General features: G+C 44.5%; 1 protein-coding gene across 2 annotated transcripts in view; it reads left to right on the top strand.

Annotated features, from left to right (window-relative positions):
* IQCM (IQ motif containing M) overlaps window positions 1–10,533 on the top strand; it is a 1,823,621-nt gene extending 1,813,088 nt beyond the window's left edge. For both annotated transcript variants that reach the window (XM_069631255.1, XM_069631254.1), the window contains exon 15: window positions 9,196–10,533. In XM_069631255.1, the coding sequence (XP_069487356.1) occupies window positions 9,196–9,311 (116 nt within the window). In that variant the 3' untranslated portion in view covers window positions 9,312–10,533. The remainder of the gene's footprint in view (window positions 1–9,195) is intronic.
* The last annotated feature ends 4,427 nt before the right edge of the window (window positions 10,534–14,960 follow it).

Raw genomic sequence — 14,960 nt, 5'->3', positions numbered from 1 at the left:
GGAAATCCTAAAATATATCCTAATACATAGTTGTTCCTTGTTTTAAAGCACTTATCATGTCATTTAGAAAATTATACATGTACACATTTTTCTTACAATAAAACAATTGAGTATTTACATATGTATATTTTAAAACATTGTAAATAATTAGGGGCCAACATGTGTCTCTTTCTATTTATTTCTACTAATTGTTTTTGTAAATGTATATAGAGATTATATCGTATCGAACATGTCTTTGATATATTTGGCAGAAAAAGGAGCATTTTAGGCACTGCACTATTTATAATCAGATATCTTTTACCAAAGTACTACAAAGTAAAGCTTCACAGGTAGTGAAATGATGCTTGTGTTGCTGTTTACTGTTTTAAACAATGTACTCATTGTTATGAACTATTCTAAAATGCTAATATCACACATGTAGAAACATGAGGATGGTCTAAATATGGGCAAATACATAGAGTGATCTAATGTCTGATGCCATGAGTTAAATATTCATTGATGTAAAATATGATGTTATTAGCAAAGTCACCAGTGATGTCATCAGTGATGCCAGCATTGATGTCATAGATGATGTCATTAATTCTGGCATCCGTGATGTCATCTGTGATGGCATCATGGCGGTCATAGCATAGGCTGCACAACAGGGGGCACAAAGGTAGGTTGACTTAAGCTCACTTTCAGGGGTTTTGTTGCATTAAACTCTCACCTTAACGTCCTTGCAACTAATGTTTTTTCCTTAAATTTCAAAGGTTTTGTTACAATGTATTGCTCATCTTAATGTCCCTGCTACTAAAGTGTTTTTATTTGTTATTCCATCGCTTTTTTCCACATATGGCCATGCGCACTGTGTATTTTAGAACACTACCAGACCACTAGCTTTTGGCCGTGCCCACTGCCCATTTTAAAACACTGCCAGACTACAAGCCACGGTGGGCCAACCTTTCTATGTTTTAAAACACTTGCAAGCCATCGCTCAAAGACGTTCATCAATCAAAAACTGATTTTGACCTGTTTTGACTCTGGTATTGTTATGTATAACAGATATCAGGCTCTGAGAACTCACAATATTTTTAGTTAATGTGTAATGAGATTAAATTATTTGCCAATGATCACACACTTTGGTTAAGCAGCATGCTACAAGCCCCATGTTTTATGGTTGGTCTCTTGGTGACTGTTGTTATACATTGCCCAACCCCAACTAACCGCATTTAGGCAGCACAGAAAAGGGAAAAAAATGACCGGCTGCAAGAATAGAGTAATAATCACTCTACGTTGCATGGCCAGTGGTTTTTCACCCCCAATGTCACTGTAGCTGTAAAATAGCTATTTATTTTTAAAAAAAAGCCTTTTTTCTATAGCTGTGGGTACAGAACTACAGATTACCTCGGCTATCTGTAGTCATATTATTGCCACGAATATCGGAAACACAGCTAGGAAAATGATTTCCTGCCCACCCCTCATCTGTGCCTGCTCCCCACACACCTGTGATGTCCTCCTCACCTTCACTGCCCTCTACCATTCCCCTCACTTCACATGCTGTTTACATGATGCAGTTTGCTTTGAAATATTGGTTATTTGCTGCTATTCTGTCCAGGATTTCATTTGGTGTTCTCTTACCCCTTGGCCCCACCTCTATCCTGATGGCATTTGCATGTCTCTTGACCTGCAATCGGCTTTTTTCCTGTGTTTCATTTTCTGATATGCTCGGCTATATCCGCGGCTGTGTCTCACATCGAGCAAAAACAAAGATGACGGTTGTATCCATTCTAAAAATACCCCGTTTTGGCAATTTACCCGAGATATAGTTTTCTATTTTGGAGAAAGGGCACCCCATTGTACATCAAATATTTTGAAAACTACTGGACGGAATAATCACCAACCCATAAAAAGGCCTCAAGTCAACACTTGTTTCAGACCTGGTCCAAATCCATCCAGTGGTTTGGGCTGTGAAGTCCAGCAACAACTGACCTTTTTCTGTCTTGGTGCCTGATGTCTGATGAAGTCATCTGAAAATTATGAAAGCATGCAAACAAATGACTTTGTTAGCCTAACTAAGGCATAATCCTGTTGTCTTTTTTTGAGAAACGCGTTTTATATTACTCTTGGCTAACATGTTAAAAAAAAAAAACTGAACCCTATAAATATCGAATTATATGCACTTCATGATAATGTTTGTATAGTTTTAAATGTGCACTCCAGAGAACATGTAATGTAAAATATAACCACTGGGCTGCACTTGCAGGATCTGAATGAGTGACGAGATTGGGTCTGCTGACATCAGCTGGTCCCAACTCTCGACAAATGCGACTTATGCCAATGCATACCTATGCTTCAGGCACACACTGGAAGGTGAAATAGGCAGGGAGGTGGTGGCTGTGTGGCTCTTCGGCTGACAAACTATTTAAAAATGCGAATGTTCCCTTTTTGAAATGTTATGCTCAAATGAACACACTTTCTTTTCTATTTCGAGCACACGGTCCACCCACACTAGAAGTAGCAACAAAAACATATAGTTCTATATCTATGCAGGTTCAGGTTGAGGGTATCGGGCTCCCGATCCCCACTGTGATCTGGTGGCAGGCTCTATTTGAGGCGAACATTCACGTCTCATCCTAATTGGTTTTACTGGGGGGAATACCAGTTTTCCTGAGACACATTTATAGAAGTTGCAAAAGAAGGGGGGTCTAGGAAACTCTCTACCAGCACAAACACAGCCCATTTACTTGTTCTTGGGTGAAAGGCCCCTGGGAGAGTCTCAACCAAGTCTTTAGCTCACTGTTCTTTTCACAGAGAAGAAATTTCCCCGCATGTCAGTCTTTGTCCTGCCCGGAGACAGTCCAGCACCGAAATGCTAGGCAATTCTCCTCTGAACAAGAGTACCACAGCAACCCCATACACGTGTTTCAGCCTTGTTGGGCATCATCAGTGAGGTGAAGCTGCGCCTCTCTAAGAACAGTGAGCAAGGGGTCCACGTCTGGATCGCCCTGGTAACTTAGGGTTAGACCCAAAGTTAATTTATGCAAAAGAAGGGGGGTCTGGGAAACTCTCTACCAGCACAAACACAGCCCATTGACTTGTTCTTGGGTGAATGGCCCCTGGGAGAGTCTCAACCAAGTCTTTAGCTCACTGTTCTTTTCACAGAGAAGAAATTTCCCCGCATATCAGTCTTTGTCCTGCCCAGAGGCAGTCCAGCACCGAAATGCTAGGTAATTCTCCTCTGAACAAGAGTACCAGAGCAACCCCATACACGTGTTTCAGCCTTGTTGGGCATCATCAGTGAGGTGAAGCTGCGCCTCTCTAAGAACAGTGAGCAAGGGGTCCACGTCTGGATCGCCCTGGTAACTTAGGGTTAGACCCAAAGTTAATTTATGCAAAAGAAGGGGGGTCTGGGAAACTCTCTACCAGCACAAACACAGCCCATTGACTTGTTCTTGGGTGAATGGCCCCTGGGAGAGTCTCAACCAAGTCTTTAGCTCACTGTTCTTTTCACAGAGAAGAAATTTCCCCGCATATCAGTCTTTGTCCTGCCCAGAGGCAGTCCAGCACCGAAATGCTAGGCAATTCTCCTCTGAACAAGAGTACCAGAGCAACCCCATACACGTGTTTCAGCCTTGTTGGGCATCATCAGTGAGGTGAAGCTGCGCCTCTCTAAGAACAGTGAGCAAGGGGTCCACGTCTGGATCGCCCTGGTAACTTAGGGTTAGACCCAAAGTTAATTTATGCAAAAGAAGGGGGGTCTGGGAAACTCTCTACCAGCACGAACACAGCCCATTGACTTGTTCTTGGGTGAATGGCCCCTGGGAGAGTCTCAACCAAGTCTTTAGCTCACTGTTCTTTTCACAGGGAAGAAATTTCCCTGCATATCAGTCTTTGTCCTGCCCAGAGGCAGTCCAGCACCGAAATGCTAGGCAATTCTCCTCTGAACAGGAGTACCAGAGCAACCCCATACACGTGTTTCAGCCTTGCTGGGCATCATCAGTGAGGTGAAGCTGCGCCTCTCTAAGAACAGTGAGCAAGGGGTCCACGTCTGGATCGCCCTGGTAACTTAGGGTTAGACCCAAAGTTAATTTATGCAAAAGAAGGGGTGTCTGGGAAACTCTCTACCAGCACGAACACAGCCCATTGACTTGTTCTTGGGTGAATGGCCCCTGGGAGAGTCTCAACCAAGTCTTTAGCTCACTGTTCTTTTCACAGAGAAGAAATTTCCCCGCATATCAGTCTTTGTCCTGCCCAGAGGCAGTCCAGCACCGAAATGCTAGGCAATTCTCCTCTGAACAGGAGTACCAGAGCAACCCCATACACGTGTTTCAGCCTTGCTGGGCATCATCAGTGAGGTGAAGCTGCGCCTCTCTAAGAACAGTGAGCAAGGGGTCCACGTCTGGATCGCCCTGGTAACTTAGGGTTAGACCCAAAGTTAATTTATGCAAAAGAAGGGGGGTCTGGGAAACTCTCTACCAGCACGAACACAGCCCATTGACTTGTTCTTGGGTGAATGGCCCCTGGGAGAGTCTCAACCAAGTCTTTAGCTCACTGTTCTTTTCACAGAGAAGAAATTTCCCCGCATATCAGTCTTTGTCCTGCCCAGAGGCAGTCCAGCACCGAAATGCTAGGCAATTCTCCTCTGAACAAGAGTACCAGAGCAACCCCATACACGTGTTTCAGCCTTGTTGGGTATCATCAGTGAGGTGAAGCTGCGCCTCTCTAAGAACAGTGAGCAAGGGTTCCACGTCTGGATCGCCCTGGTAACTTAGGGTTAGACCCAAAGTTAATTTATGCAAAAGAAGGGGGGTCTGGGAAACTCTCTACCAGCACAAACACAGCCCATTGACTTGTTCTTGGGTGAATGGCCCCTGGGAGAGTCTCAACCAAGTCTTTAGCTCACTGTTCTTTTCACAGAGAAGAAATTTCCCCGCATATCAGTCTTTGTCCTGCCCAGAGGCAGTCCAGCACCGAAATGCTAGGCAATTCTCCTCTGAACAAGAGTACCACAGCAACCCCATACACGTGTTTCAGCCTTGTTGGGCATCATCAGTGAGGTGACGCTGCGCCTCTCTAAGAACAGTGAGCAAGGGGTCCACGTCTGGATCGCCCTGGTAACTTAGGGTTAGACCCAAAGTTAATTTATGCAAAAGAAGGGGGGTCTGGGAAACTCTCTACCAGCACGAACACAGCCCATTGACTTGTTCTTGGGTGAATGGCCCCTGGGAGAGTCTCAACCAAGTCTTTAGCACACTGTTCTTTTCACAGAGAAGAAATTTCCCCGCATATCAGTCTTTGTCCTGCCCAGAGGCAGTCCAGCACCGAAATGCTAGGCAATTCTCCTCTGAACAAGAGTACCACAGCAACCCCATACACGTGTTTCAGCCTTGTTGGGCATCATCAGAGAGGTGAAGCTGCGCCTCTCTAAGAACAGTGAGCAAGGGGTCCACGTCTGGATCGCCCTGGTACCTTAGGGTTAGACCCAAAGTTAATTTATGCAAAAGAAAGGGGGTCTGGGAAACTCTCTACCAGCACGAACACAGCCCATTGACTCGTTCTTGGGTGAATGGCCCCTGGGAGAGTCTCAACCAAGTCTTTAGTTCACTGTTCTTTTCACAGAGAAGAAATTTCCCCGCATATCAGTCTTTGTCCTGCCCAGAGGCAGTCCAGCACCGAAATGCTAGGCAATTCTCCTCTGAACAAGAGTACCACAGCAACCCCATACACGCGTTTCAGCCTTGTTGGGCATCATCAGTGAGGTGAAGCTGCGCCTCTCTAAGAACAGTGAGCAAGGGGTCCACGTCTGGATCTCCCTGGTAACTTAGGGTTAGACCCAAAGTTAATTTATGCAAAAGAAGGGGGGTCTGGGAAACTCTCTACCAGCACGAACACAGCCCATTGACTTGTTCTTGGGTGAATGGCCCCTGGGAGAGTCTCAACCAAGTCTTTAGCTCACTGTTATTTTCACAGAGAAGAAATTTCCCCGCATATCAGTCTTTGTCCTGCCCAGAGGCAGTCCAGCACCGAAATGCTAGGCAATTCTCCTCTGAAAAAGAGTACCACAGCAACCCCATAGACGTGTTTCAGCCTTGTTGGGCATCATCAGTGAGGTGAAGCTGCGCCTCTCTAAGAACAGTGAGCAAGGGGTCCACGTCTGGATCGCCCTGGTAACTTAGGGTTAGACCCAAAGTTAATTTATGCAAAAGAAGGGGGGTCTGGGAAACACTCTACCAGCACAAACACAGCCCATTGACTTGTTCTTGGGTGAATGGCCCCTGGGAGAGTCTCAACCAAGTCTTTAGCTCACTGTTCTTTTCACAGAGAAGAAATTTCCCCGCATATCAGTCTTTGTCCTGCCCAGAGGCAGTCCAGCACCAAAATGCTAGGCAATTCTCCTCTGAACAAGAGTACCACAGCAACCCCATACACGTCTTTCAGCCTTGTTGGGCATGATCAGTGAGGTGAAGCTGCGCCTCTCTAAGAACAGTGAGCAAGGGGTCCACGTCTGGATCGCCCTGGTAACTTAGGGTTAGACCCAAAGTTAATTTATGCTTCACCCTAAGTTAACAGGGCAATCCAGACGTGGACCCCTTGCTCACTGTTCTTAGAGAGGCAACAGTTTCACCTCACTGATGATGCCCAACAAGGCTGAAACACGTGTATGGGGTTACTGATGGTACTCTTGTTCAGAGGAGAATTGCCTAGCATTTCGGCGCTGGACTGCCCCTGGGCAGGACAAAGGCTGATATGCGGGGAAATTTCTTCTCTGTGAAAAGGACAGTGAGCTAAAGACTTGGTAGTGTCTCTCCCAGGGGTTATTCACCCAAGAACAGGTCATTGGGCTGTGTTCGTGCTGGTAGAGAGATTCCCAGACCCCCCTTTGTTTGCATACATTAACTTTGGGTTTCACCCTAAGTTAACAGGGCAATCCAGACGTGGACCCCTTGCTCACTGTTCTTAGAGAGGCAACAGTTTCACCTCACTGATGATGCCCAACAAGGCTGAAACACGTGTATGGGGTTACTGATGGTACTCTTGTTCAGAGGAGAATTGCCTAGCATTTCGGCGCTGGACTGCTCCTGGGCAGGACAAAGGCTGATATGCAGGGAAATTTCTTCTCTGTGAAAAGGACAGTGAGCTAAAGACTTGGTAGAGTCTCTCCCAGGGGTTATTCACCCAAGAACAGGTCATTGGGCTGTGTTTGTGCTGGTAGAGAGATTCCCAGACCCCCATTTGTTTGCATACATTTATAGAAGTTGCAGCAGGACTATTTGGGAATCAGAGAACTGCCTGTTCAATGGTTCAGTTGCCACAATGCACACTATAAACGAACCTCAACATCTGTAATTCCTAACATGCTGAGCACACAGAGCGATATCTTAAAGTAACCTCCATGCTTTACGCTTCAGTCAGTTTACATATCACTCTAGAGGAATGTCGGGGTGATTATCCCGGGGTCGGCTGAGCCGTCCGCGGACCTCCGGGCTGGGAGGCCCCAACTCCTCCCGTGTTCCCCAAAAATGAGTATGAGACACACACAAGAAGCAAGGTGGTTCTGCTGTTTATTAAACAATGGCAGGGATGGGTCTAGGATCGTACGCGTCCGTCCAGACTCTCAAAATTCGTGGGGCTCGCAGGCCCTTTTTGCCTCAGTATGTAGCGCTACTTGCGTCACCTGGGAAAGTTAGTGAAAAACCTATCGCCACTCCGGATTGGTTCCTCGAGTGGTAGGGTTAGTATAGCATACATATAGAGAACAGTATTAGTGGTTGAGGATGAGTCAGGTGGTATACTTGGGTTTTCCCTTCTATTAGGTACTTGAAAATTGTTACACAAAGACCCCCTAATGATTGGCTAATGTTAGTGGCGTCAGTGATGAGTGCCCCCATGTTCTGATTGGTCCACCCGCGAGCCCCCCAGTCTGGGACCATCGTTGTTCCCAGCTCGAGGTGTACCTGTCACTAGCAACAATGTGTAACTATGTGTTCGTGCAGACAATGTGCGGATTTGCTCATAGGCTTGAGAGCAGACCATTCCCATCGCTGTAGGTGTCCATTGGGTCATTTCATTCTTGCAGCCTGTGTCCCAGACGTGGGACCCAGGCGACTTCTCCCTCGTGGGTCTGGCACCCTGTCAGGTTGGCTTGGTCACGTGTGGAGAGACCGTGGCTGGGGCAGAATTCTGCACATTTAAAGTTGTATTTTGCTTCTGTGTGCTTGGCTTTGCTTACAGGTGCGACCTTGGCGCCGGCTGGTAGCATACGAGTTGCAACATTGCCCCCTTGGCTGTGAGCTCTCACTGGGCTCGTTCTGCGGGATCAGCACTTGTACTCTCGCTCATTCAGTGTTCATGGCGGCTCTTGCTTGCAGCCTACTTGGGCCTGGTTCATAGGTGGGGAGGTGTAATGCACGGCACCTGTGTTGTGGTGCGACATGGCTTCATAGGCAGTATTACGTCTTCGTTATATTCTCATCGCGATGCAAGGGGTGGGAGAAGCGTCAGCAAGCGTATACGCGAGTGCTTTATGCGTCTTGCGTTTCTGCATTACGGAAAACCTATGTGAAAAATAATAAAGATGCGTGTCAGTGGGTGTATCCGTCACCTACATCATAGCACTGAATATATTCTTCGTGTGGGTTGGTGCGTGAGTGTCCAGTGTGCATGGTGGCAAGTGTGTTCTTGGCAGTTGGCTAGGTCGCCATGGCATCTCTAACAATGTGGGTGCTTGTTGTTGAGGTCTTAGTCGAGTTCATCCATGCCGCAGGTGTCGGCTTGAGTAGGGCAGGCTGCTGGGCATATCCTTATGTTCTTGAACCAGGGTATTTGGTCGTCTGGTAGATAGACGAATTCATCTTGTGGTGGGTGTCTGGGCCGCAATCCTCTGGGCCATGGTCGCGGGGAGATTGGGGGGAGCTTTTTCTCCCATTCTCCCACTTCAGGAATACAATACTTAATAATCTAGCTGTCCCCTTTCCTTGGATTTGCAGTTCCACCACCCTTGCATGTTTTAAAATGATCTGTTTGGTTTCCATTTGCATGTGAACAACCGCACGCACAGCACATACAAAGACTTGCAGCTTTCTCTCGTCTGATCAGTGAATCACTTGACGCCGTGGTTTGTTTTTTAACTGTTTCTGTTTGGAAACCTTTATTCGACAAGAAGTCATCAGGTATGTTTTTTTAAAAATTGTTGTGTGTTTCTTTTTGTTTCTTTAGTGGCCGGCCACGCGATATTGGAAAAAGCGGACATCCGTGTTGTTGGAGAGCTGGTAGCCAAGTCAATTAAAGAGAGAAAGGAAAAACTCCTATTAATACCGCGGCCAGATTTCTGATGGATGAAAAGAAGTTCTTATTCCCCATTACCGCATGAAGTGGGGGGAGGTGCCTAAAATGCAAAACCATCTCTGTACTTTGCAAGCGTGCAGAATGCAGTAGCATTGTCTGATTAAATTAAGATGCAATCTTTTTAGAAAAGCAGAATCTTTAAGTCAGGATCATCTTTCTTAACTTCCAACACATGGTGCACTGCCTGCATTTGTACAAGGACCAGTTGATACTGAATAACAAATCCTACGAACATACAGTATAGCTATGCAACACATGTCTAGAGTAAACTAAACATGAAATATGTAAAGTAATGACTAGCCCTACTCTTCTTCATATGCTGCCATAATGATCTGCATCGTCACCACTTCAACCTGCTGTGCTCCAACAGATCACACTAATTTATGGGCTAATGTGTGAAGTATACTTTTTTTCATCAACCGGCTTACTTTATCTTTTTCAAACTATTACACCATTAATTTATTTCATGATTTACTTTACAAATCCAAAAACTTTTTTGATGACGATTTTATGATCGCATGATCATGGTTTTGTTATCTTAATGATCTTGTAAACATGGTGTGAAATAATGTAGTCTTAGCAGCCAGAAAAAATATGGATAATGCTGTCCAGCAATTTGAGTGCTCTGTCCCCACAATTCTTCCCATATTAGACATTTGATAAAGTTGTAACGCCAAGTAGTCCTCCAGAAATCCTCTCACCCCTTCATTGTCTTATCCATAGTCCCTAGAATGCACTTAACTCAACATCTGCCCTTCCTAGTCTCATTTTCCAAATCCAGCGCATGACACCTCTTTCTTACCCATGTCAATGATTTCACAATTTCAGCATTCATTGCATTTGAGTACTTTTACTCACACCTTCGTCCTTCCTGCATATTCCTGTGGCGTCTGTTGACATTTTTGGGGAAAATAAATATTGCAAATTGGTTAAAAGAACTAAAATATGTGAATAGTAAGGGAACATTTGTAAGTTCATGGCAGTTTTAGTGGGGAACAGGTGGTACTGATCTTGTGCCTGCAGAAAGTATCAATCGATGTATGATTTCCAAGGTGTCACTCTGTGGTAGGAATGATGGTGTCATACAGTGTTTAATATCTCTTTTATTTATGGACGAAATATGATTTCTAAGGTTTCAAAAATATTATGAAACCTCAATTTTACTTTCAAATAGATGTTCCACACGAAATAAAAACTATCAACATGAAATTTGAGTAATTTATACTTTGTTTTAACTAATGAAATATGATTATATACTAGGATTTACCGGTTGAAATGACATACCACCTTGAGATAAAAAAGCAACAGTGCATCCTTTAGTAGGTCACTGTCAGGCACGGCTACGTTCAGTGCACTGTGGGAATCATTATCACATCGTTTGTTAATTCCTCCATATACACACGTGTGTAAAAGGTAGGTTGTTTGATAAACAATCATACCATGAACTGCATCTGTTGTTCACAGATGAACATCTTGTCAAGTGCAGAATGGAGTTTGGCACACATTGCATTTCACAGAGAACAAGAACTAGTTCTCCTTTCTCCATGTTACATTCATGTATAATGGGAGATGGAATGTTTGGCCAGTAGTCATCACCTAGTAATTCACAGTCTTAATTGCAGGTGTGAAAGAACTTAGAATGTAGGTGGTAATTCTGCCTAACTTGCCATAGAACTTTGCAGAAATGGACATGGAAACTGGCATTTCATTCCCGTCTGAAATATGTTGCCTTCCAACAGATACCTCAGGGTTTTACATAATGAGCCTTATACAGAAGAGTCAGTAGATACATTCAGTCAGTTAAATTAACAATGAACTTCTAAACGGAGCACCGTCTGACCTTGGAGGGCATGGCTTTACAGCACCATTTGAGACCTAAATAATTCAACCCAGCCAACCCATGTCATACAGACCACCGCCTTTAGAGGATAGTTCCATTACATGTAATAAGAGCTGATCATACACCTAGTGCCCATGTCATCCCTGTTTAGGTTCCCAGGCAACTAAACACGCCTTCATGTGATGATGCAGGCGTGTTGCTCGGAGCACCTGCGCATTGGACTGATGCTTACATCATACGCCCATGCCCCTATTGGTATTCATGTGTGTGGCAACAAATCACATCTCTCACCGCACAACCTCTCAGAACATAGCTGTCCACGATATCACGCAGTTCTGGCTGCAGTGCTGCTCATTCTGTGGCTCATTTTTTAAATCAAATAGTTTTGGTTTCAGCACAACTCGCATGAATATTTTATTTATTCATTTCTTTCCCTTGCTTATTTAGCTAACTCAACCCTATTATTATCTTTATTCCCTAGTCCTTATCATGTAAATGTATTAATGTGTTATTGTGGCCTGGGAGCTTGAAAGACTAATGTAAGAACATTTTCCTCAAGGATAACTAATTTTCATAATCTGTTGCATTTCAATGAGTATGTTCTCATGTTCTTCAACATCACTGTTAGTATCAGCAACAGTGATAAATGCTATCAAGTCACATCGGGAACATCCATTCATTATGGTCATGTAAGGTCTTGAGAATAAGTACAATGGAATGTTACATTTAACTGTAGTATTAAACACATGCATAATGAATTATGTCAATAGCACTTTTTCTAAATACACATCATGCTGCTTATTCCAACCCATACCATCATTTTGTGAAGTATGTTCATAATACCACAACATTCCATACCCCTAGTTTGTGTCTTAATGTATGGGGCATCTCGCCTTGCAGACATCGGATGTGTCTGCAAGGCAAGAGTGCATTACGGTCCATCGCTAAACAGGTGCCAATGGCCGTGGTCATGTCATGCACTTTTAATTTGTGTCTGGATAGATGTATGGCATTGCAGTCAGATGGACATATTCTGTGGACATCATGATGACTGCAGTGACATTCATGAACGTTATGACTTTTATCGCGGACGCAACAGCACTACTGAGGCTGTGCTGAAGTTCACAGACATCATAACGTAATTACAGATGGTACAGACATCTTAACGCAACAACTCATGATTGGTGTGACCACACTGCCTGTGATCAGTGCACCTTGTTTGCAAACAGATGTAAAGCCATTGTATTAACTTCCTAACCACTTTAAAGTAAAATGTCTTCCCCTGTACATGTGTCATAACCATTTCTATTTATTATTATTATGATGATTATTATTATTATTATTATTGTAATTATTATTGTATTTGTTGAGCACAGACTTAACTTTGAGAAGCAGCAGAGTGCTTTACAAAGGTATACAACAGTACAGATGCATAGCAGGGTGCTTTTCAGAGGTAACAACTTAACATATATACAGTGGGAGGTAAGATACAGAGGGGCACAGAGAAGGGGTACAGCTGTACTGGGTGGCGGGAAGGAGAGGGGTGGCCGGGTCTAGTGATTCAGGAGGCGCGAAGGGTGACGTGATGGCCTACTTGTTGAGGAGGAGAGACTCCTTGAAGAGGTGGGTCTTGAGTTATTTTCTGAATTGTAAGAGCGTGGGGCTGAGACTGATGCTGATGGCGAGGAGGTTCCATAGTCTTGGGGTGTAGACAGAGAAGGCTTGTTTTCTGGTTGTTTCCTTTTTGCAGCACTGGATTTCAAGTCTGCACATGTCCTGGTTTCTGGTGGTGCTCTGTCTTCCAGAGATCCTGAGTTTCTTAGCAGGGTAGCTGGGTGACCTGAGGGTGACTGCCTTATAGATGGTGCAGCAAGACTTGAAGGTAATTCATGCATGCAGTTGGAGCCAGTGAAGGTCGATGAGGGCTTGGGTGATATGGTTGTATCTGAATGCAGCTGTGTGTAGGACACTCCTCAGGGGCACAAAGGAGGATGACAGGAGGCCTTCAGGGAGGGAATTTCCCCCATACAGATGGGGTAGGACCAGCGTTGAACAGTGGATATGAAGCTGTCAAGACAGAAGAAGGACTTGACATTCCGCAGGAGGGAGAGCTGATACCAAACTGTCTGAGTTTTGTTAGATATGTGACTTGAAGGAGAGGTGTTTGTCGATGTGGAACGTGAGAAACTTGATGCAGGAGGTGAGTTTGGGTTTGAAGCCCTCAGGGGTCATGGTTGATAGCCGTGTTTGCATTACTGGGTGTTCAGTGTTGTTGGTGAAGAGTAGAAATTGGATCTTTCAGAGGTTGAGCTTCAAGTATGCACTGGACATCCAAGACTGGATCAGTGAGAGGCAGGTTGCGAGCCTGTGGATGTCCTTGATGGAGATGATCCTGAGATATAGCTGTGTGTTGTCAGCATATTGGTGGATGTGGATGTTGTGTGTGGCTAGGAGAGCTCCCAGCAGCTCCATATTTAGATTGAAGATCATTGGGGAGAGAATGGAACTCTGCAGGACCCCACAGGTGATGGGGAGCATTGGCGATCTAACTGTTTTCTCCTATATTTTCAGGTTTCCTGAATTGCTCTGGCACAGACAGGATACCCCTGATGGGCCATCATCATCACCCTCACCCTCCGCATGGAAGATCCAGGCGCAGGATTGAGAGAACACAGGGGTAAATCATGTAGAGGATGTACAAGAGGAGGAGGACGAGGTGGAAGAAGTTTCTGAGACATCCAGCTTCAAAAAGAAGTCATGGGTGTGACAGTTTTTCACCAACATCAGAGAGTTGTCAAATGATTGTGCTACCAAGTTGCGCAGCGTGTATACATACTCAGTTATACCAAACAAGGGCAGTAATTATTTGACATGACCATCATGTGCAGCCACACCCAAACATTTATTGCCCTATTACCAAACTCATTTACCTCTTCCATCATTCACAAATGTCAAAACATCAGTGTACAACCCCACGGCTGGGTTTCCACTCCCTCATTACCTATTCAACACCACACCTCATCCCCGTCCTCACGAAACACGTAGCTTCAGTCTTCACTGTGCCTAGTTACCCATGAAAGCCTTTCTTCTTATCCTAGCTGCTCATTATGCATGCAAATCCCCTCCTCACCCCACTTCCTTATTACACACCCAACTCCACTACCTATCCCATGCTCTCCTTACATACACAAATTGTCTCCATCTCCCATTCCCCATTAACCATGCAAAGCCCATCCATATTCCATACACTTGATTCCCATGCAAATCCCTTACACATACCTCATCGTCACTACATGAAAAAAGCCACGAAAGATATGAAGACATACCACAAACGTGTCAATTTAAACATGTTGATCATAACCCTATGGATAGCATGCTTGACCATAACAAAATCTACCAACTGCATTCAAAGACATCATGGGAAATGTATTAGAAACATGCCAACTGTTTCAAGCAAAAGGCTGCCTTGTGAGTGTATAAGAAAAATGTGTAGAAGTATGCTATCTTCTATTACTACCCCAATTGGCATTGGGAAAGATACGATTACAGACATTTGCAAGTCAGTTTATTAGAGTATCATTCTCTCAGAATGTACTATGAAGATCCGAGATTCTGCAAAAACATTTAGTTTGTTTTTCATCGTTTGTTTGAACTGTCAAGTGAATGCTATGGTGGCGCTCACCCATTGTATCCCTATGTCAGCTGGTTAAGTACTCTCAAGGATAAAAGACAAAGATGAAATGTTGGAGTCAAATATTAGAAATATCTTGGCAAATATGTGTGGCACAAAATAATA

Source organism: Ambystoma mexicanum, chromosome 6q (assembly GCF_040938575.1).
Source record: "Ambystoma mexicanum isolate Mex_15411 chromosome 6q, UKY_AmexF1_1, whole genome shotgun sequence".
Classification (NCBI taxonomy): domain Eukaryota; kingdom Metazoa; phylum Chordata; class Amphibia; order Caudata; family Ambystomatidae; genus Ambystoma; species Ambystoma mexicanum.
Note: the sequence above shows the minus strand (reverse complement) of the source record. Positions and strands in the feature narration are given on the sequence as shown.